This window comes from Pleuronectes platessa, chromosome 4 (assembly GCF_947347685.1).
Source record: "Pleuronectes platessa chromosome 4, fPlePla1.1, whole genome shotgun sequence".
In the NCBI taxonomy this organism is placed as follows: Eukaryota; Metazoa; Chordata; class Actinopteri; order Pleuronectiformes; family Pleuronectidae; genus Pleuronectes; species Pleuronectes platessa.
In genome coordinates, this window is record NC_070629.1 from 29,157,753 (window position 1) to 29,184,327 (window position 26,575).

Below are 26,575 nucleotides of genomic sequence, written 5' to 3' on the forward strand. Positions count from 1 at the left end.
TCGATTGGACCGAATTTATCCAAGATACAGAAGCTCGTGTTTTGATGGCGTGTAATCAAACTTCGACACAACGCCATGGTCACACGGGGTGACGAAAAATAGATCTTTGAATAAGTTTAAATCTCCATCTTGTTCGGATGACACTCAAGTCAATTTAACGTTGATTCGATGAAAGCTCTACGACAAGTGTGTCAAAGTAAAAATGTGTAATATGACCAAAATGGCCACAAAATCCAAAATGGCGGGGTTCCTGTTTGTTTAAGCATATCTATCCAAGAGACTTATTTCTTTGTCATGAAAAGACGTTCCTATCAATTTTTTAGATGTAGACCAATCGTGGTGCCGGGGCTCCCCTTTAGGGGGCGCTAGTCAGTTATTTTGCCATGCCTATTCCTTAAAACCATCAGAATATCTTCAAGGGGGGGCTGTTGATACACGCATAGTTTGAGGGCGATGGACCCACGATCACGGAAGTTACAGCGATTTAGTTTGTCACGATGAGCTGATGAACTTTGAGCCACGGCATTAATAATGCGCAAGATTTACCAGCACAGATTAGGGGTATTGGTCTGATGGAGTGGGCATTTAATGGCTTATCTAACTTTATGGACCTGTTGGACTCCGACTCTGTTAAACCATTTGTGAAAATCAGGGCTGATTTTAATATTCCTCACAAAGACTTTTATTAGTATCTTCAAATTCGTCACTTTATAGGGTCCCTTCTGAGGACAGGCAAGATACGCATGGGACTGTCAGAGTTGGAAAAATCAATAATTTTGGCTAAGTCTCCCAAAAAACTGATATCAAAGATTTATGTTTCACCACTTTATTTTGAATCTTCAGGTTATGAATCTTTGAAGCCGTTATGGGAGTGCGACCTGGAGGTGACGTTTAATCCTATAGACTGGGACAAGATCTGAAGTGGGGTTTTCCCTAAATGTACCTCAATCTCCATACATGAACAGAACTTACATTTTTTTTTTAGAACCTATTACACACCTATTCGCCTCCAGAGAATGTTCCCTGACACCTCTAACCTTTGTTATAAATGTAAAATACATAAAGGTACATTTATTCACTTGTTTTGGTCATGCGACCGTATCCAGACTTTCTGGAAGGGGGTACACTCTGTAATTCAGGAGGTCACGGGTAAAATATTTTTGCTGACTTCTTCTTTCGCTCTCTGGGAAGCTTCCACACATTGTCCTGCTGCTTTCTCACATGGACTCACTCTGACATTTACAAGGGAGGTGCAGGAGACAATCCAGAAAACAACCAGATCAACCGAGTCAGACATTTGCGTTCTCACATACAGACTCTCCGAAAGATTTCTGGAAAAATGTCCAGACTTAAGTGCAGGTCTGAAATTTCCAACACGATTTATCAACTTTTGCCAAAATCAGAAATGAACCATGTGACTCTTGCCTTTGGTGGTAAACAGCAATTATTTATTGAAATTAAATTAAAAAGAATAAGTACCAGATCTATTGCATTATTGTAACATTTTGTTTCTGTAACGGGGAGCTGGGTCGTTACTCTACTAGTTTTTCTCTTGTGGGATGTAGTGAACACAAATATACAAGGAACACTCAGCTATCACAGATTGCACACCAGATACTGTAATATCGCAGTCTAATACAAGACCACCAAAATAATCCGAGATTTATTCCTCCTCCTCTTTCTTCTTCTCTCCACTTGTCATGAATTCTTTTCGGTTAAGAATACAAAAAGTCTGAGTCAGGAGACGTTCTGCAGCTCTGTACATAAACCTGATGCTCGGTCACTCGGGAGTAACTCATCAGACAGTGCCTCCAAAAAAATATACAAATTAAAAACCCGAAAAAGAACAAAACAAAACAATATAATGCCAAGAACATGTACAATGCACTGACACAGAAAGTCAGCTGTGTTAATAGACATGCAACAAGTAACAAAACTTGCTGAAATCGCAATAATCATAAAAAAAAAATCTAAATCCATTTATATTTGCATAAATACGTTGTTCAGTTCATTTATTCGCTTGTGAAACGCACTTCACTGTTAAAACCACAACGTAAAACTGTATTGAATAAAAACTCATGACTTTTCTTTTGTACACGTGAAGGTGCTAAGCAACTCTTGATTGACAGAAGCCGACTCGGCCGATTCAGCTAGGTGGCATGATTGCACGCTAAGTTACAGTACGTAAACGCAGTGGACGATAACAAGAGTGCGTATTATTAGTATAATGTCAGGGATCTGTGGGGGTGAATATTAAAGTGTGTTCTTTTTGCTTTTTTACATGTTGCAGACTGAAGACGAGTGTGGAAACAAAAAATAACGAAACGTTCTCTCAAAGAAATAGAAAGAAAACGAAAGCAGCACTTGAATGCTCCCGTGTTTCCCACAGAGCCACGAACAAAACAACATGAACACAAACGTATACGGAGCGAAAAAACTGAAAACAAACGCAGGTTCATTGTGTGTAACTGTCGAGGCAGCAGCCGCAACTAAAACTGTATCGTGTGGTGACAAATTCTAAACTCGTACGCAGACGACCGTCATGTTTACGTGATGCGTCTGTAAGTTACGTTTATCAACAGAAAAAATTTAAAACACCTCCGATATTAATATCTCAGTCTTGTACGAGTTTCAATTTGTGCCAAAAAGTGACATTTACTTCCCTGCTGGACTCTTTGTGTAGAGCGTGGCGCCCCCTTTTGGTAGCGTCACAAATTACACTAGATCTTTTGTTTTTCTAACTGAAACTTTTCCCATTAGGATAATTTCAAACTTTCCTCAAAAACTCATATTTACCTGTAACAGGAATATATGCAAATACAAAAAAACTTTTGGAGAAAGAACAATTTCTTTTTGTTCTTGTTTCATCAGGTTCGACTGTTAAAAATCTACATTTTTTTCATCCTTGTTTTGTTTTTGCACTTTCTTGGCGGAAGTTTGCGCTCTCCGAGGTTAACGGTTCCTGGTCATCGGAACCAAATGGTCTCGTCTGGTTTGTAAATTATGTCCATGAAGGAGCAGAAACAGAAATTAGAGTGAAATGAGTCACTGATTTCTCAATTTAAAACGGTCACCGCCAAATAAAAGTTTTTAACCTTCTCTAGAATAAATAGCCAAGATGTAAAAATCAATAATTTCTGCATTTGTATCAAAACAGCAACATAAAGCGTCAAACAGCAGCTCTGTCCCACTGTCTTTAAATTAATCTCATGAATGATTATTTAGGTTTTCATACTTTCTTCTCACACTGAAAGACGATTGGCTGCTGCTCCTCCAGTTTAACACGGACTGAGGATAAAGTGTACGGAGTGCCGCTGTAATAATGCCACAGGATCGGGGGGGAAGTCCAGCAAACGACGAGTCTGTGCAGAAAAATAAAAACTACGAGTCCCTTTTTCTGTGTGCGCATTCAAAACGCTGCTTCAACACTGTACAGTAACTAAACACGCAAAACAAATGTGCAGCAACATTAAAGGTCTATCTTCTATTTCCACCTAATTCATATTTCTTTCACAAATGAACTGATATGTTTTCTAAAATATATATATATATAAACAAAAACAAACGTGATTACGTGTCCAGTCTTTCAAAAGAAGCAGCAACAACAAATATTCTCCAAATGGGAACTCATGTAACGGACAGAATAGATGATTTGAGGATAAAAAAAAAAGTATCCTAATTTTATACTTTTAAACAATTTGGCAAAAGAAGGAAAAGACGTTCTGATAATAAATCTGTGTGATGGCGAGCGCTCGGCGCTGTGGGCAACGCACACGTACAAAATTAATCACATTTTTGTAAAAAACAACAAAAACAAACAGGAAATAAAAAAAAAAGAAAATAAGTGACGTTGCATAATAACTAGACGCACGAGTAAATTCAACCCACTGACATTAATTATTGACATTCATTTCCCTCCCGTGTGACGTCGCTGAACTCGCTGCGACGCAGACGACATACCATCGATTTTGTTCTTTTTCTTTTTTTGTATTTTTAAAGCCAGCAGTGGTTAGTCACAACGCTATGTTACAGGCAATTTCTTTTGTTTTTGCTCTTTTTTCATTGACCTTATTTTTTGTTCTGTTTGTTCCTCTTACAGTTAGAAAGGCCATGTTAAATATTTACAATATCAACAAGTGTCTTATGTCTTGCAGTGACAGAGGAAGGAGTTTTCCATGTTTCTTGATCTCAACACAAAGATGGCGGGTGATTGAATCAGGCGCCGCACTCGAGGGCGTTTGGAGAGCAGGTGGTAAAGTGGGGATTGAGTTTTCATTTCATTTCCATCACGTTCGACCTCCTTTTCCCTCCGTTCTCCTTCAATGAGTTTGACCGTCACAAAGATGAATTGACGGACGTTCCTTCCCGTTCTCGTCTGTCGGTGTGTTACAGTTCATGTGGTTGAACACACCAAAGGGTAGAGGGGGGGGCTTCAGAGGGAGGGAGGTGCAGGTTGTCTGAGGGCTGACGAGGGAACAACGAGGCAGATGAAGGATGGAAATCCTCCTCAGGTCCCCGAGAGGAGGATTTCTTTTGTCGGCGGCGGGTTGAGCTCAGTTTCTGCAGCCGTCCTCCACACTTCGCTCGTGCTGCAGGTTGTAATAACAGTTCTGACAAACTCGCACCGGGGACGAGATCTTCAGCCTTTTGATCTCTGACTGGAAGCGACTGCACCTGAGAAACAGAGAGAGACAAGGTGAGCATGTCGGTGGGTTAATTCGGGTTCTCCATCATGAAGCTGTTGCAAAAGAGTAGAGCTAAAACAACAGGGGACCCAGGACGGAGCCCTGGGAAACACCAAAGGTTCAAAGATGCAGAGGATCAGGTGAGTAGAAAGCGTTCATATTTTCATTTAATTAAACCATTCAAAAACAAAGCATTACTTCTGGCAGAAGAGCTGCCCGCAGTTCCTGCAGTGGTGGCGTCGCTCAGTGAGGGAGAAACGAACTGAGCAACCGGAGCAGCTGTCGACCACCTCGTCCTTCACCCAGTGATCAGCTGCCGAACGGCCCGGCTGGTCACTGACCGACCAGCTGAAGACCCGGCCGCGCCCATCGCCCACCAGGATCTTACTGTGGTCCCTGAGGAGAGGAAAGTGGGAGGTCAGTGGAATTGAGTGAGTTTCTAATCAACTGTCCACGGATCAGGAACCATATAAAAACCAGTTACATTACAATTCACAACAATTCAAAGTTTGTCAGTTTGGTGCAGGACTACACGCTCTTCCATCGTTCTTACTTGGAGATGGCGAGGGAGGAGATCTCTGCTGGGTGAGCGTTGTCCTTACGATCGAACGCTGTGTGCATGGTGAGTTTGCTCCTGAAGACCAGCTGGCGCTCCCATCTGTAGCCTGCGGACACGCACAAATAGAGCAGCAGCGTTTTAACAATACAACAAAGGCCTGGTCATCAGATCAGCGGAGCAAACTCTTTAGAAAATGTTGCTTTGCTTTAAAAAATTAAACCGTGACTTGTTAAAACCTGATTCTCGGACACACACCTGCCCTGAGCTGGTTGAACGTCCGTGCCTCCAAGACAGAGGCGTGGAGCGGCTGAGGCACCGAGCTGTGGCCTGGATGCGCTGGATGAGGATGAGGATGAGGATGAGGATGAGGGTGAGGGTGAGGGTGAGGGCCTCTGGTCTGACCCTCAGAATAGTTGACAAACACGAAGCCGTCCTTCTCGTCCACGCTGAGGGAGTCTGACCAGCGGTGGGAGTCGTCTGAGCCGCTGTCCATCGACCATGACGCTCCCGCTCGGGCTGAGGGACCTGCAAGGGGTTTTATTTATCAGGAGTGAGAACATCACTATGGTTTAACACTCAGGTCTCATGAAATACTGTCCTGAATCTCAGGGAAGGAAATACACGGGAAATGTGAAAAGCAGGACAAACCAACATCCTGACAAAGTGTATTAAACTAACGAAGAGGTCAAGACGGGCTGTAGCTGTAGAAACATGAGCAGCCTCTGGTGGTGGAGTCCGTGTTTACCTCTGGGTCTGTGGACGGCGCTGCCCGGCTGGCTGCCCGGCTGACTGCCCCCCCCTGTGGACGGGTTGCGTGGCGCTTTGGGCTCCTGGCTCAGACTCGGTTCGTCTCCGTCCGACTCGCTGCTGATGTCTTCCCCGTTGTGACTCACGCCGCCTTCTGCCACGGAGAGAGAACCTCGTCAGATTTGTGTTGTTACGTGTTGCTGATGTGAAAGTCAGAATCTGTTGGTGAAGGACTCACCGATCTTCTCCTCGCCGCAGCAGTCGGGCACATCGGGCTCAACCGGCACCGGAGCAGGCGTTTCTGGGACTTGGAGGAACTCCATTCTCCAAAACTATGACAAATAGAAGAGTAACAACAATGACTGAATATCTCTGTTTGCAGCATTTTAAATACTTAATGTATCACAGCAGCCTGAGAAGACATTGTGTAGTTACCCTCACGACGCCGTCCGAGTGTCCCGTGACGATGACGTTCTGTGTGTCCCACTCGTTCATCTCCGACACGCAGCAGCACAGGATCTGCTGGCTGCGTCCGGTGAAGGTGTTGGCGCTGGCGATGGGGCTGCCGTTGATGCTCCACACGTGGATGTAGGTTCCTGCACACGACACGATGTCGCCCTGAACAAACACAAACATCTTTAAATCACTCTGTCCCCATTTCACGGTGACGCCGATCACGAGTTGTGTTCTCTGCTTCACCCACCGTCAGTTCATTGATACACAGAGCTGAGACGGGCGCCCGGTGGCCCCTGAGCTGCGTGACGAAGGAGAGCTTGTTGAGGTCCCAGATGATGCAGGTTCGATCCCGCGAGCCGCTGACAACAATGTGGTACGCCGCCGACGCCGTGAGACACGTCACAGCGTCTGTGTGGCCCAGTAACGCCTGGTGGACGAGAGACACGAGATTAGAGCTACACAGTTCATCACCGCTGCCTCGTGTGTCCTGAACCGAGAGGGAAGCCATTTAGACAATTTCAGGTTTCTATCAGAGCTGACCTTGAGTAAGTGCCTCTCCAGCTTCTGAGGAACAGTGTGTGTGTCTGTGTGTGTGTCTGTGTGTTTGTGTGTGTGTGTGTGTACCTGTTTGAGCACAAGGGACTTGACCCTCTCCTTGGACGTTCCTGTCTCCCACACACAGATGGCCGTGCTGGTGCCTCCGGTGATGACCAGCTTTGGGTTGGGACATATCGCACAGAGGACCTGACCCCACTCTGACAGACACTCATACACAACCAGCGCCTGAAACCACAGCCGCAGATTTCTACCTGTTACTCATCTGTATCTCAACAAACATTTAAAGGATTATTTAAATTGTTCTACAGGAGGTTCTACTGAGGAAGTGCATGAGAGACATCTGTAATGGAGTCACTAAGAAATGTGTAGTGTCACTCAGGCGCCAGCAGGGGGGAACAAAGTCTTTAATAACGTTTCACTTTGTCCCGACAGATTCATAGTGACATACATGTGAACAGGAAAGTGTTTGAGAATCAACAGTGGATCAGAACGTCATTTAAACTACTTAAAAGAAATCAAATCATACAAATCAAATGATGACACATTGTGTTACATCTTCACACGCAGCATAATGACACGGGAGTAAAGATACCAGAGGAGTTTAAATGTTGGAGGAACGGCTCCAGACCTTGTCAGACTCGTAGTTGGCCAGACGGCAGCTGAGGTCGGCGTAGCCCCAGGCGAAGGTCTTGCTCCAGGTCGGTGGAACCAGGACTTTGTTTTGCTCCCCGGCAAGGATGCCTTTGTCAGTGCAGACGATCTGTCCCACGGGCTCCTTCAGCTCTGGATAAAGAGAAAAAAATGTGTCGTCAATATTCTTTAATAAAACAGGGTTTATACGAACACAGCTGAAAAATGCATTTACAGAAAATACTATGAGCGAGGAACAAAAATGGTGGAAAGTCAGAGCAGGGATTTCCCACTAAATCAGGGTCAGCTGCGTTTCTTCTGTTTAGATTCTCATTAACAGGTCACGTGAGTTGGCCTGTCTGTGGTTCTGTGTGTGTTGTACACAGACATACCTTTGACAGGCGCTAGAGAAGGTCTGAGGTTATCCAGATGGTGGAAGAAGATCTTGTCGCTGTTGGAGCTCGGAGGAACGCTTGCCACGTCGCCGTTAGCTTTACTGCGAACCCGTTTAGGAGGGTGGGGCTTCTTAAAGAGCTGAAACACAAAACACACCCATCAACACACGTGAGGGATTGAAGAGACGGGTTAAAAAACATCTACTGAAAGGGTCAGAAATGTGTCCATCCAACCTGTTTGGGGATCTGTCCAAAGTTGTTGATGAAGCCGATGGTGGCCGTCTCTTTGAGCGGGTCGTTGATGTTGTAGATGTCCACCTGACCCTCGTAGAACAGGTGGTGGAAGACGTTGACCGCCTCCACAGCCGGAGGACCCTGCTGCTTGTAGCCGAAGATCAGGTCGATCCATTCGTGGAGGTGGGCCGAAACGTAGTCGCACTCCAGCGCCTGAAGGAGCAGGAGATGGAGGTTAGCATGTGACTCACTGAAAGCCGAGACCTTCACTGTGGGCTCACGTCCTACCTCTCTGTGGACTCTGATGAACTCTCGGGGGTCGCCCTTCGCCCAAGGCGGCAGGATGACGTCTCCCAGTTTGATGCCGTTCTGTTTGGCGCCTGGCTCGTCAAACGACAGAGGGCAGAACATTAATATTCATGAGCTCCAGTATCTCAGTCAGCTGGACGTGTGCTGCAGTCGACCTCATACTGACCCAGGTCAAAGTTGTTGGCGTTGAGCATGAATTCTGGCAAATAGAAGAACTCGGGGATGAGCTCCTTGACGTCAGCCATGTTGTGTTTGGAGGCGGAGTTCCAGGCTTCACGCACGCTGTGGTACATCCTGTCAGCCAGATCAAAATGGCCTCCCTGGTACACAACACACAAACACACACACACGGTTTCACACTTGAAAGCATCTTGTTTTTAAGAGGCTGAGAGGACGATGATCTTTCTGTTAGACCTTGAGATCTGAAGAAACCGAGCAGCACTCAGTGCAGTGAAACCTTCTGATGTGAAGAGCAATAGAACTTTATATGACCTGTTCTGTTCTGTTCTGTGTGAATCTTTCAGGAAGAGGAGGCAAAGAAACCTTTTTAGTTCTATTTCCCGGAGAGGAAACCCATTTATTAAATTCTTTAACTGAGCTTACCGTGAGAGTAACTTCTAAATGTTTCGTCTGAGTCATTTCCCTTCACAGTGGGAGCATGTAGAAGATGAGCAGAACACTCAGTAGGTAACAGAAGCTCAGTTCAAACCTGAAGTCTGAGGAAAATCTGTGTGAAAGGCTCCATCCGGACCAGGTACGAGGCCACGATCATGGCTGAGGAGTAGTGCGTGCCGTAGTGGTAAGCCGGGGTTTCACCTGGAGCGACGGAAACAACACATGAAATTAATATCCCTCTAATGTCTTCATCTGACCTTTTGAATAAAAACAACAGACTTTAATTTTCTCCTGCTTGTGAACTCGTGTCTGGCCTCTTACCGGTGGGATCCTCCCAGTCCTTGTACCTCTTCTTGTACTGGGTCAGTCTGTCTTCCGTCTGGGCGCCCATCGGCTTGGCCAGGTTACGGAACGTCTTGGGGTTGCTCAGGTCCAGCTCCTGGTTAGCGTGACCAAAGTTATAAAATGAGACTTCATGCATACGTGGAAAATCCTGACATTTAGTCGTGCTGCCATCGTACCACCATTATAAACATGAGACCAGTAGAGAGAGGAGAGCTTCACTCACCTCGGAGTCGTAGTCGGCCAGGATCCAGGGGAAGACCGGATACTGCATCAGGTCGTTGTAGGAGCGTCCTGCCAGCGTGTTCAGGTGCATCAGGTACTGGAAGTTACTGATCTCTCCTCGCTGGAAAACAGACCACACACACAGACCAGTGAGGCTTGTGATTGGACGAGCTGATATGATGAATCATAACTTTAGACTGATGAGTTCAGGTTGTTACCTCCCATCTTTGAGTCACCGACTTCTCTCCGACCAGTGTGCTGAGCAGACCCGATCTGAAAACACCAGCACAGGGAGGTGGTTTAGTTCAAACTTCTTCTTCTTCGTGTTATTTGTGGGATTGAGTGTTTTTTCGTTTCATTTATTTTCTGTAAATAGCTCAAATCCTAATATCTGTAAAATATTTAGACTCTAATCAAAAATGCTACAAAGATTTTGAAAATAAATCATCTCACAACATTTGAAAAAGTCGGCAAACTGAAATGGTAATATGGATATTTTATTTATCTTACCCCTGTTCCACGCTGGTGTTCGGCCTCTGACCTGAAACCGACTCCGAGCTGTCGGCCAGTGAAGGCACCACAGCCAAGAACCTGCAGGAAATCAAACGCAAAACTTAACAAGAAAACACAAAACAGCTAAATCTGATAGAGGAGGCGCCGCATCAACGTGGCTCTCACATCACTTCCTTAAAGAGATCTCTCATGGTGAGTGACCACCGATCAAAAACAAAAAACTAATTTGTCGGTGAACGGATAATCAGGCTAAAATCAGGTAGTGGGATCTCGGCACAAAAGAGAGTAACAATTGTTTTTAACCACTGTGACTGACAGAGCAGCATCAGTTTGAATCCAGTACCTTTGGTAAACCTTGTTGCGGACTCCTTTCTGGAAGGCTAACAGGTAGTTCCTCCCGTCCGCTGAAAACACTTCCACGGCCATCGGCTGAAAGAGGAAGAGCACACACCAGTCACACATCAGCATTTCAAGAGCTGACCCCAAATACTTTACTGGTGCTTCCTGGGGTCCAGTATAAATCTCTTCAAAATGATCATATTTAAGTGTGTGTGTGCGTCAGTGTGTGTGTGTGTACTGACCTGCAGCAGGTAGCGCCTCTTGTGAACCTCCTTGATGTCCTCGTAGGCGAAGATGCTGCAGGTTCTCTTCAACAGGCTCTGGCCTTGTCGGGCTCCTCTGGGGATGATGGCCTCATGCAAACTGGAAACAAAGTTTTATTAATAATATTCATATTAAGGGAAAAAAGATCCTTTGCTGCCCCCCGTTTATTAAACATTAAAACAAATAACAATAGTCCATCTGCCATTTGAAGCTGATACTCTGCTTAATTCATCCAGCACCTGAGGGGAACCAGTTAAATCTAACAACCATCTGTTGGCGACAGGTTTTTTTGGCTGTTTTCCCAAATGATGCCTCAAAGAAAGAGACAAAGAAAAATCCTCTCTCTTAAAAAACAACTACTCAACAAGTCAAAGCTTTTCTGTTTGCATCACAACACTCGCTCCCTCAGCAGCATGACATCACCCTGGCAGCAGATCCCAGTGCAGCCTCCAGAGGAATGAAGTCACCGTTCAAAAGTACAGTGACTGTGTCATCTGTGAGCTGCAGCCTCAGGATTCATGACTCAGCTCTGGTGCTGAGTCTCAACGCTCCTCAGGACAGACACACAGCCTCAGAGGGGTGGACCTACTTCGGAGGCAGCGTGTCGATGTCCCGGATCTCCCTGGACACGGTCATGGTGTAGCCGTCGATGACGTAGAAGTGCTCCTTCCCGAACAGCAGCAGACCCTCGCTGGTGTCCAGACCCTGAACTCTGGCACAGCGGTACATGTGCTGAATCTGGAACCAGAGAAACAACCGAGGGTTCATTTGCTAATCAAAGATATGGATGCCTAACTCGTGACTTCAGTTGATCTGCTCAGTGTCCATCAGAGATTTTACAGCAGGACTTGACTGAAACTCATGTGACTACAGGGAGATTCTCGTTTACAGATTTAATTCAGGGGAATAAAACTTTACTTAGAAACTTAACGGAAACATATTCTGCTCATATTCAGGTTCAGAAAGTTTGTGTTATTACTTGAAACTGTAAATCTCAGTAAAATCCTATTCAACCTGTTTTGGAAGTGTTGTCAACTCTTCTGCCAAATTGAAACTACTGTTATTTAGATGACAACACTCCTGGACTTTCTACAACATAGATCAAATGCAATTCAAATCTTTAGGAGCCTCGTCCCACATGAGGAGTTAAACTTGTACACACGCCTGTCAGTGTTGTTGTGTCTTATCTCTTATTCTTTCTTCTGCAAAAAGAGGCTCTGAAACTATGATGCTGCAATAAATATCCTTTCTTTTAATTCATCTCTTGAATTCCTGACCTTCTCTCCTTCCTCCAGGAGGCGCAGCAGTGACGTGTTGTCGGTCTTCTGCTCCTCCTCTGGGCCTCCCGACTCTAACAGCTGCTCCTGAAGCTGCTCCTGACTTTCCTCGTCTGCTCCATCCGCCGTGGACCGGGACCTCTTCAGCGGCGCCTTCACCAGACCTGGAGAGCCGAGAGAGCAAAGACGGAGCTTTTACCTTGAGCTCAGACACGATCTGGGGAAAGTCATGGAGGCTCCCGACCAACACAAACAAGTATTCCTTCTTTCTATGTGATCCATTTCTAGAAAACATCAGCCAGTGATCCTGTAAAAAGCTTCCAGACGCTTCATGAAGCTCATCGGCCGTATCTGCTGCTGCCTCTGTACCTTTGACCCTGGCGATGGTGTCCTCTCCGTGCTCGGGCTCGTGCTGCGTGGTCTCCCCCTCGGTGCTGTGCTCCACCGAGTGCTGGTACATGCCGGGGTTTCCAGACAGCAGGCGCACGTAGTAATCTTTGCTGTCGTAGCTGATGGCTCGCCGGTAACGCTGAGGCTTCTGGAGGGGGGGGGGGAGGAGGAGGAGGATGAGGTGAGACCGACTCCAGGTTTGGTTAAGGATGATTAGCACAGATATTCATCTTCAAAGAATTCAAGTTTTATTATCGTTATCCCTTCTAGAATTTTAGTTTTATTATTCTAGTTTGTTTTTCTCCTCTGTTACCAAACACAGGCTACACAATAAACTCTATTTCCTCATCCTTCAGTTTTTCATCTTCATCTTTAACCTGTTGTGTAAATTATGACCTTAAATAAATAAAATTAAATATTGAGACGACTGCAGAGCGTCACTTGATGTCTTATTAATTTTGTTGTTTTGGTTAACACTTCATCCTCAAACAGGGATTTGCTGAATGTGCAAACACATGCAAAGTCAAAACCCAGGATCTGATTCTGGCATTAAAACAATTTCAAAGTCACAGCAAAATATATGCAAAGCATCAGAAGTGCAACTGTCCCCACGTGCAAAACACACACGTCATTGAACACGTTGAAAAACAACACAAACATTCTCCTCTCCTGGAAGTTTAAGTTCACATTTCCCAGCAGACACACGTTATGGTGGCAGATGATTAAAGATGAGACTTCCAGTTCACTAATCAGTGACGTGACGCTGGGAGATTTGATGTCTGTGTGAGTCTAATGTTGTTTTGTAAACACGGCGTCATGCAGTCACACCGGGCGTCACCGAGCGCTACGTCGCCTCGTGCACTTCAGAACGGTACCTGGCCTCGCTCAGGGCCCCCAGCCAGAGCTGAGGGTACAAGAGGAACCCGAGGGGGGGAGGAGGAGGAGGGCTGGAGGAGGTAAAGAGAGGGGGGAGGTTTGTGAAGCCATTAAGATGCTGTAATGATTCTGTTGGAACCTTCAGTCTGCAGAGTTAAAGCTACAACCCTGTGGTAAACGTCACACCAGTAAAGTTCAGAGGAGAATTATCACAAGTGTTTTCTCAAGTGTTTCATTTGGTTTGTAATGGAACTGGGACATTTTCTGCCCTGTGGCCTTGAGCAAGGCAGGGAAGCCAAAAGCTGTAGAGCTCAAGAGCTAATGTCTCCTAATGGTATTTTACTGGGAACAAAAATCCCTCAACATCCCCCTGAGCACGTTTGAATTATAAATCCTCATCAGGCCTGTGGGACTTCTTGGACCCGATCATCATGGTGGCACTAAAGACAGAAACGATGCCAATTCAACTTTCCTCTATTTACTCTTGACAACCAAGATTCTTTAAATAATCCTTCAAACGCCTTAAACGTAATAAATGTAAATGTGAGTATCTACATGTCTCTACACTGATATGTCCACAAATCACAGTGGGCCATCTCTCAGCGTCCTCCTCACCAAATAGATCCCTGTGCAGCGAGTGTGGGGACGCAGCCGCGGGCAAACAGAAGGGACGGATTGTCTGTCCAGCACACAAAGCTAAATGTGTCTCGGTGGTGCCAGGACAAAAAGCTGAGCTCCCGGCTGCTGGTGTGACTTCCTCACAGGACAGAGATCAGCTCTATTTCAGGAGAGCTGTTCTTACAAGTTCACAACACACATTTATCAACATGATCTATTTCAAATATTTCATTTGAAGGATGTATACATGTATGAATGTCTTTGGATCTGCATTTAAGTCTGGACGGGCAGAGACTTCCAAAGAAGAAATCCCTCCTCTGACTTTTCACCATTGTTTAGATATAACAGAGTGTTATTCTGATGATCTCACTGTTTTACTCTTAGACGTTAACTAGCTGTGCTCTGCTGGTTCACGTTTGAGGCCGAGTACCTGCGCTGAGTTGCTGTTGGGCTCCATCTCGGGGATGTACGGGTAGTGGATGTAGAACATGTCGTTGCGGACCATCTTCTTCCTCATCCTGCAGGGCCCCTCCGTCATCTCCAGCACAAACTTGTCCAGGTGGGAGCCGATGGGGGGGCCCCAGAGGCCGCGCTCACGCAGCAGCTCGTACTCGATGGACGCCCACTCCTCCGTCACGTACTTGAGGGTGTTCTGCTGCCGCTGGGGGGGGGGGGGGGGGGAATGAAGTGAGAGGAGTCAGTAACTGTTTTCATCTGGTTTCTCTCCTGACTGCAAACAGCAGCGTTCATTCAGAGAACGTGAACCCACTTAGACCTGAGGCGACACATCCACGTATCTGCCTTCAGGACGTTTGTGTGATTCTCCCTCTAGAGCCAGATGAGACATGTGGGTCGGATTCATCGCTTCAGGTCTTAAAGGGTTAAAGATTCTTGATTCTATGCACTGAGTCATGATGCACAGGCGTTACCTCTTGATATTCTTTGTACTGCATGGCCACCAGGTCTCGAACCACAGCGATGTGTGTGAACATCCACTGGAAGGTCTCCTGAGCCGAGAGGCTGTTCTTGTTCAGGCTGTTCTCCTTCTTGTGGCGGCGGACGCCCGTCAGCTTGGACAGGCCGAAGCCGCTGCTGACTCTGGACAGTTTGGATTGAGTCGCCGGCGCCACCGCTTCACCGCGGCTGATGCACTTCTTCTCATGGACTGCGACCGGGAGGGGAGCGAAAACAGATGAGTTAGTGATTTAACCAGCAAACCATTTTCACAACTGTCACCTCACAACCACAAGGTTCTGGGATGGAACTCTGAATTCACTCCACAGTCCGAAGACAGGCAGCTGAGAGGAATCAGAGACTCTGAAGGTGTAAATGTGAGCGATGGCTGTTTGTCTCGGAAACTTTTACTGCCAGCCACCGAGTAAAATGTTCACAGTGAGCGAGTGAGCACGTTAATTATGTTTTTAACACACAGCGGACGCAGAACTGGAACAATACAAGTATCTCAAAATGAGACGAGTCATGCTGGTGGAAGATCTACTTCTTCTCCTACCAGCTGACGCTCTTCCCCTCGCCTGAATGTTTTCCTGTCGCTGTGAACGAGTCTGACATTCTCCAGCTGCTTCCTCTCTGCATTCTGCTTGAAGGGCGAACTCCAGAGAATGTCTGAAAGCAGCTTGTGTCAGCTCTTTGATGGACTTTTAATCTGTACCACACCTTTCACCCAATGTCAGCTGGGACTGGCTCCAGCCTCCCATGCCCGTGGTGTATGTGTGGAAAAGGTGATGGATGGATGGACTGTGTATAACTGTGGTCAGTGCTTCAAAGTCCTTGAATCTTTAAGTTTTGTTAACATAGATACTTTTGGTTTTATTTGTTTTAAGGTTATTCAACCATCTCTTTCTGCCTCCACCTTTGTGCGATCAACCTGAAATCAATTTGGTTTTGTTGGTTTCTGGAAGTTTCACTCTGGTCAATCCACAGGGAACTCTTCTCGGAGGCTTTTGTGAAACTTTTAGTTCTGCTCGTCTGACAAAGTGAAGAGTCAGAACTTTAACAATTACCAGATTAAGCCGCCTGCTTATGCAAGCGAAAACACAACACTCTGATTAAGTGAGCAGCAGAAAGAAAGCAGGTCAGCAATAATCGGCCCCTGATGGCGGCGCTCCAAAGAGTTTGATAAATAACAAGAGGCATTTCTAAAAGTTTGATCTAGTTATAAAATGAGAAGCCGTTAAAACTCAGGCAAAGGGAATAAAGGGCAGCACAGATTCAAAAGGGACACGGCTGAGGAGACATTCAGCTACTTTACTGCAGGTCTACGTGGTTTCATCTGGTAAAGGTATTCTGGGTTTTCCCAGCATCCCTCACCCAGGTGGTTCTGCCAGCTCTTCAGGGCCGGCTCCTCCAGGGCGGGGCGGGCCGTGACGATGTCCACGTGTCCTCTGTCGTTACAGGGCAGAGACACTTTGAAGATGTCCTCCAGCATCTGACGCTTGCTGTGCATCAGCTCCGTCCACACGCGGTTCACAGCCTTCAGCAGCAGCTGGCGCCCTGCACAGACCAGACCACCATGTTCATAACACTATCACAACATCTGTGTGTTATCAGATTCAATCCGGCACATTGTCTTGTAAAACTCATCTTTAATGTCTGACATGATAATTATATTCTTTCCTCTTCGCTCTTTAAAATAACAAAGTCAGGTAAACACATTTATTCACTTTCAACTCAACACAAACATGTTGTTCTGAACCGATAACAGCTTAAATATTATCTTTACCAACTGTTAAAAAAACTAACTGTGAATTATATGGAGCTAGAGTTTGAATTATAAACCTACTGAATTATAAACTAATTTCCCCTCATGTTCAATTGTTTTTTTTCAAATATCCAAAATATGAAGATCATGAAATAAATTCACTCTCGGTTGTTTGAAATTTGGATTTAAGGTATTTCCAATTTTAACAAAAATGCTAATATGTTCACAGCAACCTGAGTTATTCTCCCACAAACAGGTCAAACAGGTCAAAGAGGTCAAAGGTCAAACAGGTCAAACAGGTCAAACAGGTCAAACAGCTCCTCCTCACCCTCGCTGACGTCCTGGCTGTGCGTGGCGTCAGCATCGTTCTCCGTGGGGATCATGACGTGCCAGGTCGTCATCCTGGCCTCGGCCTCCAGACCGAAGCCCTCCACGCTGCTGCAGAGAAACACACAGCGGCTCAGTGCCAGCCCTCAGACCAGGAGGGGGGGGGGGGTTGTTTTGCTTCTCCCCAGCAGAGAAGCTGCTGCTCTCTGAAGTCGTGTTGTGTTAAAGCATATTGTTTTCCCAGCATGGTCAGAACAGTCTCCCCCCCCCCCCCCCCCGCTGCAGCTCTGGAGGAACAATCAGTAAATTCTGGCAGGAAACACACGTCCCAGAAAAACACAGTGGACCCGACGCGGTGAAAAAGACTCTGAGTGCTGAGTGGATGTGTTTCAATAGAGCTGCTCAGAAATAATCTCAAACAAACCTCATGTCAGGGCAACAGATCCACAAATATGCACTTAAAACCCATTTCTTCATAATAAACACAGTAATTTGTGTTTGTACCACAGGTCTCTCTCTTCATCACACACTAAATGAATGTTATAATATATATATGATATATGTATTTTCTTGAAAGTCTTTTCAAGGTAACAGAACAGAAACGTCAGCAGTCTTTTCTTTTCTAAACAAGCGTCCCACACCGACTGGAACAGAAGGTTCCCCCCCGGCTGCAGGTGCCACGCCTCCTTACCTCCCGCTGTGCAGGCAGATGAAGCAGTGAGCCAGACACGCCACAAAGTCCTGGTCGTGGTTGCCCGGGCCGAGCACCAGGTTGCGGTTGACGGTCAGGACCCGCAGGGCGTCCAGCAGGGCCACCTGCTGAGCCACCGTCTTGTGGGGTCGACAGAGCTGGTAGAGCACCGTCCGGTTCAGGCAGTGGTAGATGGTGTCGAGGGACAGGCCCTGAGAGCGCCTCTTCGACTGCAGGAGTAAGAAACAGGTGGGTGGAGGTCAGAGGGAGAAACACAGCCCAGGAAGAGAGATCCTAGTTGTAGCTGTAGCTGTTGCACATGTGAACAAAGCCGCTGAGGAAATACTTGAGCAGAAAGAAGATTTATTTGAGCAGCCAGAGCTGAACTGGGTTAAGTGGTTTGTAGGTTTGTGAAAGTAGCTTTGTTGTTCTAGTGTTGTTGCTGTCGTCTGAACGTTGAAGTGCTCACAGACTTTGAGTGGAGAGACACTGCTATGAATGACTTATGTGAGTATAGAGCTAATACGCTTCATCTCCTATTTTCATTTGACATCGTACACATCTGCAGTGACAGTGTTTTACAGGCTCTGTGTACTGTGAGTCGATGGCCGTCTAAATCACTAAAATCTACTTCGAAGACACAAAGGCACTTTATGTTTTGAAAAACCTGTTTCAGAGCCTAATCCTCTAATCTTCTCACTGGTACAGCAGAGTGTGTCGAAGGCCTCGAGGAAAGAGGAGAAGGCAAAGTCCACCCGTGAACTTTACTCAGAAAGAAAAGTCTCTAAATCTCAGTCCCCAGAGGCTTAATATCAAACTTGCTGTTGATAAAGTCAAAACCTATTCATTTACAAGACTTGTGCATAAAATTTCCTGTCAGTCAGATCAATTTGATCTTTAATAACAGCGCCACCTTCTGGCCAATTGATTCCCCAAAAATATCAAAAGACACTGCTCCACTTCCTGAATCATACAAATGCGACGTTTCATGTTCATCTTCGGAAACTAAATCACTACAGACGTGTGAACGTAGATACTGATGACTGACCTCATGCTGCACTGAACACACACAACACATTACACAAACACAATACATTACACACACACAACACATTACACACACACAACAGATGGAAGTGGAAGAAAACAGCCGGATCTAATTCTTGTGCCTCACATGAGCAAACGAATGAGGCCTGATGGACGCTGCTGATCTAATTGAATCCTGAGTGGCTTCCTCAGTCGCAATAACTGGAAGAAGAATCACAGAAGGAGTGGTTTACATCACAGAGGCGTCTGTCTGCCTCAGGCCGACCAGTCCCACAACCTGAGCTGCTTCAAACAAGCACCCCCCCTGAATCCTGATGCATTTCACTGAGAGTCAACTGTAGTTTGACTGTGGCACAGAGCCAAAGATCATCTGAAAAGTCTGTTCTGTCGTCAGATCCACTGGAAATGAAGTCTGCTAAATGCTGGTGCCTTAGAGAAACTCAGGAAACTTTATTTTCATGAGAATCAACTAACTCTAGTTCACAGGACAACAGTTTGGTGTGTACCTGTCCGATGAGCTGCACGATGAAGTCCACCACCAGCTTGGAGTCCTTGTTGAACATGCCCTGCCACAGCTTGTCCACCACCCGCTGAGTGAAGTAGAAGACGTTGTTGACCAGGATCTGGTAACTTCCGCTGCTGCTGAGCGGCAGAGAGGCGTCTTCTCCTGGATGGAGACGGACGGCAAGAGACAAGGTCAAACACCTGATCGACACAGAGGCGACTGACAAAAGGACAAAAACACGTTAAATATCATTTCTTTGTCTAATGGTTCCTGTGTATTTCATTTGGAGGAATAAACCCCAGCATGTCTGAAGGAGCTCACAGTTCTATCTGCGTCACACTGTGTTCTGCTGAGTCATGATGCAGCCATTAGAGCCAAATGAGGAATCGGTACAAGCTGCTGTCCTGCAGCGAATTCATCCTCAGACACTTTCTGTCCAATCCTCAGATGAATGATAAGCAGCCAGAGGCCAAACCCAGGTCGATGTTATTCACTCTGAGATAATTTACCCGGTAAGAAGCCACTGAAAAGCTGTGATTAATGAAAAATGTAGGTTTATGTGAAATAATGTGAAATAATGTGTCTGGGAAGGAAAGTCCAGTTTGCCTGGTGGAGATGTTTGAGACTTTGTTCTGACCTAACAGGACGTCAGCGGCCAGCAGATGCTCCATGACACCGTCCAAGATGTTTGACTGGAACTCCTTCTGCTGAGTTCTGGTGGAGCGCTCCGGAGACGCCTGGTGAACGAAGAGAGAAAAAATCAAAACAGGATTATTATTATTATTTGGTCCATTTCGCTGCTGCATAGGATGATTGAGACAAATCTTAAATTCTGCGAACATGCCGACACATTTCTCTCCAGTTTTGGTCAGTTTGTGGTTTGGTGACTCCGCCCCTCACCTCCAGCAGAAGGTCGATGATGGGCGTCTGCTTGCTGGCCGGCGTCATGCACAGGTTGTCCATGATCAGGACCCTCATGAAGTCGAAGACGTACTTCTTGGCCGGGTGGTTGGTCAGGGACGTCTTGGAGCCCACGTTGCAGTATTCAGACTGGCTGCGGTTCATTCCAGAGTCGCCGGCGAACGCCTTGAACTCTTCGATGGGAGAACCGGCTTCATCGTCCAAATCAGTGACCTGGAGCGGATGGAGGGATGAAGAGAGAAATTGAAAAACATAAATCTAGTCTTTATTCTTCATCTATGAGGAGAAAACTGCTGCGTTTTTCAATTTGTTGTTGAAACTGAAGCAGTGGAGGTCGAACAGAAATTCCAGAGGAGAAATAACTTTAGCTTTTTAAAGCCCCTGAAGAGAGGGTCAATACGTCTGAAGCCAGTTGTTGGAGAAAGTCAATACGTGAGATTGCACTGGTGATGAGATTCCTTTCCCTTTAAACCCAAAGTTAGGCCCATTATCTCGGTCATGGTATAAAAACTTCTCAGGCTTTGTAAATAAAGGATTTGACAGCAGAGATTTGTGTAGGATGAAGTATTCCTTTGTGGTCACGAGGAGAAGTTGTGGATTTCTCTCTGACCTGAACCGACTGGGAGTCATGTAAGTGAAAACGTTCAGACTCACCATCTCAGAGTAAGGCCGGATGTTGAAGGGGAAGACGGAGGCTGCCAGGGCGCAGAGGAACTCGGCACTGTGCCACATCGGTGCCAGGTCGGGCACGTTGTGGTAAAGGTACCTGAAGAACTGCATGAGGGTGATGGGGTACTCCCTGAGCCAGGAGCCTTCCTCCTCCGACTGCCACGGCTGGAAAACAAATCAGGAGATGACTTCAAACAAAAGCCAAAGCAGCCGAAGCTTGAAGTTTAAATCTCAGGTCAAATACAGATGAGTGGAACTCCCTCAGCAGCAGCAGTCTCTGACACGGTCGAGCCACTGCAGGAGCTTTGCTCAGCAGCGAGTTCGGAGGATGCTCTGAGAAACTGAGTGTGTGTGTGTGTGGATGGAGACGACGTGTGTGCCAAATCATTTCTGTTGGATTATTGAAGCTTAGCAAGGCCCTTCAGAGAATCCAGGGATGATCCAGTAGTTGTTACCAGGCACATAAAGAGGATGAGCACGAGAAACCTCACACGTTGGGCTTTTCCAAGATATAACCCTCTTTGTAGAAAAGGTGTTGAATCTAATAATTAGCAAACGAAGCATTCAGAAGGTTTATGCTTAAAGAATTGTGACCTGAAGGAAGGAATGAGGGAATCCCTGCGTGTGTGACAGCGTGATACTGTGGGATCATACTGTGTCGTTGGTTCCTACCAGGTTGAGCATGCTGCGGAGCATGGCCAGCAGCAGGAAGGCAGCCTCGGTGCACACGCTGTGGATGGAGCCCACCACCGTCGCACTGGAGGCTGGGATGCCGAAGATGAACGTCCAGATGGAGTCCAGGTCGAACTGAGGAGACAAACACACAAACTGGGGTAATACACAGTCAGGATACTCCAATCTTATAAGTATATAAAGGCGAGAAATGTTAGTTACTAGGGTAAAAAAGAAGGAAGAAGGTTGGTTGTACTAACATGTACCTGCAGGCTGTCCGGCAGCTCGGTGATGGGCTGCTGGAGGAACAGAGCCATGAGCAGGAAGTAGAGCTCGGGCACGTTGGTGTGTTTGGGCAGCAGCGTCTGCATCACAGGGAATCCTGGGAAGTGGCAGGCGTCACGGTTGATCTCTCGCAAGGTGGAGCGTCCGCCGGCGCTGCGACCCACGTTGAAACCTGAAGGAGGCGGGGAGCAATGAGTGTTAGGAGAACAGCTACCGGGGTTTTACTGCTGACGCCTTCTGGCTAAAGCTCCTACGGGGGCAGCTCTGGATACAGCTGATGTCCCTGGTTTTTGGTTTAACCAGGCAGGACGTGGTTAAAGTAATAACCCAGGACTGTAATCTTCTACCTGAGCTAATCAGACGGGATGTGTGCTTGAAACTGAGCACTAACAAAACAACTCAAAAGCATAAAGATGAGGATTTGGTTGAGAAAGAAGAATAAAACCAGTGGCGGATAAAACAAAGTACATTTAATTACTGCACTTATGTACAATACATTATGTATCTTTGCTTTACTTAAGTGGATGTCTTTTAAAAGGTACTTTTACTCCGCGACGTATATCAGCAAATATCTATACGTACTACTCCTCTCCACTTGATTTGTATTTTATCATATTTATTATATTTAATATCAATACAGCCAGGTGATATTAAATCTTACCTCCCTCATTGAAAGAAAAGGGCCTTAGCACCAACAGAAACTTCAAGTACCTTTATTTTGAATACTTATCAAGTATATTTAGAAGTTAGTTTACTTCTAAATTTTACTCAAGTAGAAAAGTTTGTGATACTTTCACTTTTACTTGAGTCTATTTATTTATACTTTCATTGAAGTAACATGTCTGAGTACTACCTCCACCACTGAACGAGACGAAGGGTTTTAAACTTGTAGAATATTAGACAGAGCCATGACCGCTCTGTGAGGCCACGTCAGCACTAAGGGTTTCTCTGAGGTAAGGTCAATGGTTCTCTAAGTTAAGGTCAATGGTTCTCTAAGGTAAGGTCAATGGTTCTCTAAGTTAAGGTCAATGGTTCTCTAAGTTAAGGTCAATGGTTCTCAGCCTGGAGGTTGAACGGTTGAATTGTGTAGAATTAGACCATAGAAAGATCTGTTATACACAAAATAAAATCGTTATGAAGCAAATGTTCATAATCATGCATGTTTGCATTTGCTAGACTTGCATGATTTCTCTCTTTATATTAAATAAGAGTGAAAACCATTGAGCTCAGGAGGGACTATGACAGCAGCAGCAGCCGGAAGGTAAAAGAGAGAAACACAAACCCTTGGCCGTGCGACGCACAAACTGTGCAGCTTTCTGTTTACTGAACGACGGCCAACTCCGTGGGAAAGCGTTGGCAGCGTGAGGAGAGTGTGAGTCTGCTGAGCCACGTCACAACATAGAGGTTTTTACACTGGACATTTAACTGCATCCTCCTGACCTCCTCATTCACGGGGGAGGGGAAATCAATGGACACGTTTAACTGCTAACTATTTAAAATATTTAACAACACTTGTTAAATAATAACTTGAGCCCTGGTCCTCGTAAGACAAATGTGTAACCGTGAGGTTCAAGAAGACGCCGCGGGCTCCGTGTCACTCACCCATCACTGTGCCGATCTTATTGGTCAGGACGGAGTCGGTGTGGTCGAGCCAGCCGCCTCCACACAGGCCCTCCTTGAAGCGGTTGAGGGTGGACTGGTTGGAGAGCAGCACCACCAGGATCCACAGAGCTGCTGTCACCGTGCTGGAGTGGAGGTGTTCCTCCATGAACATCAGGAGCCAGTCGAAGCCCATCGTCCGCACCAGCTCGTCACACGCTCTGCAGGGGGCGACAGAGAGCAGGTAGGGGGTGAGCTGATGGGCAAACAGCCACTGACACCTTCAAATAGCTATTTTTGTTGACTATTCAAATACTTTCAAAACTTTTCTGCTAAAAGTTGCTTCAGAACGAAAAATGTTGACATGACAACTTTATTTGTATCCTCTACAGATCAGACTTTAATGACGAACATGTTTCAAAGATCCAGGAAACTCAGCTTTAGACTCTGACATGATTATTAATATTTTGTTCAGGTTAAACCAACGTGAGAGGAACACAGTCTTACTGGGCGTTGACGGTGCATTTCTCCTTGGTGGTGAAGAGCAGTCGGCGCAGATTGTCCAACAGGCGGTTTCTCAGCAGAATGAGGTTAGCTGACAGCAGGCCGCCGAAATCCTCATCGCTACCTGGAGACACGAGGAGAATCAGCCACAGAATATTAGTTCTACATTTCAAAAAGCAGATATCAGATTCCAGATTCCCCCTAGAAAATGTGATGAGACAAACACAAACAAAAAGGTGTCGTCACATCCGATTCATCGTTACCTCCGTCAATCTTCTCCTCGTTGTTGATTTCCATGATGACAAACTTCTCACACACTGCGAACGTGGGAAGAGTCGAGGAGATGAACTGGCCGAACCTGTGAGATGAAGACAACAAGCGTTTGTTTAATATTCGTGTTTATCAAGTGAATTAGTGGCTCCTACGTGTGTGTGTGTCTGTGTGTGTGTGTCTGTGTGTGTGCTCACCGCAGCAGGTCGTACGGGTTGGGGAAGCCCTGCAGCAGGAGACTGAGCACGTTGCTGATGGCAGCGACGGTGGGCTGAGACAGGGACGTGTCCCTCAGGGTCAACAGCAGCCTCGGGATCAGCTGGAACTCCCGCAGCAGTTTGGCGTTTTTCGCCGCCTCGCTGCTCGAACACACAGTTAGATCAGACACGAGTAAGAGTCATGTTGATTACTACACGGTAAGGACATATTAAAAACACGTGTGGCACTTGCCTGGATTCCGTCAGCAGTTCTATGAAATGCTCAAACAGAGACAGATGCAGCTCGTAGGGAGCGTGGAGCCAGACCTGTGGAGCAGAAGAATCAGACTCAGCCTACATCCACATGTCGTTGTGTTTATGTCAGGACTCCACACTACTCTGGACTTTAAGAACTCCAGTGCAGCGTTTTGGTCGAGATGAGCAGAATTAGACTTTTCTGAAAACACATTCGCTTCATGAAGGGCAAAAGGAAGGAGAGGTTTGAAGAATGCAACTACAGTTCTCTTTGGTGAAGGTTTTAGGAGGAACAAGATGCTTATGGCTATAGTCATAATGAAGGTATCAGAATTAGCTGGTAGAGTGACTCAATACGCCCAGAGTCCCTCACCTCGAAGTCACAGAGCAGGTCCTGGAAGGCCGTGGAGTTGGGAATGATGGAGGTTTCGTGGCCGCTGTCGACTGTTCCCACCAGGGAGAAGGTGAGGTGGAGGATGTGGCTGTTGAGTAGCGAGCGCTTCTTCTTCAGCAACATGGCGAGCAGCTGCAGAGGAAGGACACGTGTTTGTTTGTTTTCCACCACACTTATTTGTTGACAGTTTGAAAACCTCCCCATGTAGGAAGGTGTATCTGACCTGGTAGCCTTGGATGCGCTCCATCTCCTTACTGGCCAGCGGGTTGCTCTTCACCACACACACCAGAGCTTTGACCGCGGCGTACAGCCCCTCCACATCTGAGGCCATGGCCACCAGGCCCAAGATGGCTGCCGCCCCACCCACGTACTGTAGGTTGGTGGCCACGGGCTTGGGTACGAAGGCACGGACGCCTGGTGGGTAGTGACATGGAGGAGTGAGTTAACCATGAAGGACACACCTCATCAATTACAACACACAACACAGGATGTGAGGCTGGTGTCACCGAGGGGTCGTTTACCTAAATATCCAATGACAGCGGCTCCGATGGTCCGGGCCGGCCCGTTGAGGTGGCCGGCGGCGTTGTGTATCAGCTTGACCGGCGTGGCGTTTTCATGAGAGGACACGGTGAGCTGCAGACAGAGGGAGGAAGAGGAGAGAGAGACTTCAGAATAAAAGTCCAAACAGCATTCTCATTTGATTTAATAAGAATGTTTCACCTTTGATTCAAAGCGTTAACATTCATTATTGTCAAATTTATTCCATGTGGTTTATATTTATTATATTTCTTAAAGTTACATCGAAGTGACGTTCACAGTCACTGAACAATCAAACTATATTTAATGAAGCTGCTGGTTTAAGGTTAAAATGCCTCATGGTGCTTAAATATCATTTTTTGTTTTGGGTTTAACGACACAGCTGGTTGTGGATGTGTTTTTTCAGGGGATCAGAATTTATTGTTGAAAGCTGCAGTCTTGTAAAAGGCTTTTATTAAACTATAATGAAATATGAGACCAATTAGGAGCTTCATTGGTAAATTATAACATTTTTGCCAATTTTGCAAGTTGAACATGCTGCAATAACAACTCCCTAAGTGTGGCACATATTTTTATTTCTTAAATACCAGACTGCAGCTACACTAAACCTCTCCTCCTGCTCTGTGACGGCTCCCCGCTGGAGGAGAAACGCTGCCTCTGCACTTCTTTGCTGTTTGCTTCCTGTGAGGCGCCTGAGCAAGGCATGCTGGGAAATCACTTGACAGGTGGGGAGAGATAAGGATGGAGGAGGGAGCTCATTTGAAGACCGACCACACTTCTGGGGCGATAATAGGAGGGTGTGATATTTAATGGGAATGGTCAACCAGGCAAGTAGAGAGCAGATCTCATGTTGAAGAGAGAGTTTGACCTTAACACAGCATTGTGCATCTCCATATACTGTGTCTGTGTGTGTGTGTGTGTGTGTGTGTGTGTGTGTGTGTGTGTGTGCGC

At 46.3% G+C, this 26,575-nt stretch overlaps 1 protein-coding gene across 1 annotated transcript in view; it reads right to left on the bottom strand.

Annotated features, from left to right (window-relative positions):
- Positions 1–1,426: 1,426 nt before the first annotated feature.
- Positions 1,427–26,575, bottom strand: part of wdfy3 (WD repeat and FYVE domain containing 3) — a 58,034-nt gene continuing 32,885 nt past the window's right edge. Inside the window, exons 21-63 of the mRNA XM_053420695.1 lie at positions 25,609–25,720; positions 25,311–25,501; positions 25,067–25,219; positions 24,692–24,765; positions 24,439–24,600; positions 24,235–24,329; positions 23,975–24,095; positions 23,471–23,688; positions 21,844–22,040; positions 21,584–21,718; positions 20,897–21,076; positions 20,222–20,455; positions 19,959–20,058; positions 19,323–19,483; positions 17,770–17,999; positions 17,080–17,189; positions 16,361–16,543; positions 14,962–15,197; positions 14,463–14,693; positions 12,518–12,686; positions 12,149–12,312; positions 11,461–11,609; positions 10,850–10,970; positions 10,612–10,697; positions 10,266–10,346; positions 9,974–10,028; positions 9,757–9,876; positions 9,510–9,627; positions 9,283–9,389; positions 8,740–8,893; positions 8,553–8,644; positions 8,265–8,477; positions 8,028–8,169; positions 7,634–7,788; positions 7,072–7,230; positions 6,695–6,874; positions 6,427–6,609; positions 6,230–6,323; positions 5,990–6,145; positions 5,500–5,769; positions 5,239–5,350; positions 4,884–5,081; positions 1,427–4,674 (exon numbers count right to left, since the gene is read on the bottom strand). Coding sequence (XP_053276670.1) covers positions 4,554–4,674; positions 4,884–5,081; positions 5,239–5,350; positions 5,500–5,769; positions 5,990–6,145; positions 6,230–6,323; positions 6,427–6,609; positions 6,695–6,874; positions 7,072–7,230; positions 7,634–7,788; positions 8,028–8,169; positions 8,265–8,477; positions 8,553–8,644; positions 8,740–8,893; positions 9,283–9,389; positions 9,510–9,627; positions 9,757–9,876; positions 9,974–10,028; positions 10,266–10,346; positions 10,612–10,697; positions 10,850–10,970; positions 11,461–11,609; positions 12,149–12,312; positions 12,518–12,686; positions 14,463–14,693; positions 14,962–15,197; positions 16,361–16,543; positions 17,080–17,189; positions 17,770–17,999; positions 19,323–19,483; positions 19,959–20,058; positions 20,222–20,455; positions 20,897–21,076; positions 21,584–21,718; positions 21,844–22,040; positions 23,471–23,688; positions 23,975–24,095; positions 24,235–24,329; positions 24,439–24,600; positions 24,692–24,765; positions 25,067–25,219; positions 25,311–25,501; positions 25,609–25,720 — 6,522 coding nt within the window. The 3' untranslated portion in view covers positions 1,427–4,553. The remainder of the gene's footprint in view (positions 4,675–4,883; positions 5,082–5,238; positions 5,351–5,499; positions 5,770–5,989; positions 6,146–6,229; positions 6,324–6,426; positions 6,610–6,694; positions 6,875–7,071; positions 7,231–7,633; positions 7,789–8,027; positions 8,170–8,264; positions 8,478–8,552; positions 8,645–8,739; positions 8,894–9,282; positions 9,390–9,509; positions 9,628–9,756; positions 9,877–9,973; positions 10,029–10,265; positions 10,347–10,611; positions 10,698–10,849; positions 10,971–11,460; positions 11,610–12,148; positions 12,313–12,517; positions 12,687–14,462; positions 14,694–14,961; positions 15,198–16,360; positions 16,544–17,079; positions 17,190–17,769; positions 18,000–19,322; positions 19,484–19,958; positions 20,059–20,221; positions 20,456–20,896; positions 21,077–21,583; positions 21,719–21,843; positions 22,041–23,470; positions 23,689–23,974; positions 24,096–24,234; positions 24,330–24,438; positions 24,601–24,691; positions 24,766–25,066; positions 25,220–25,310; positions 25,502–25,608; positions 25,721–26,575) is intronic.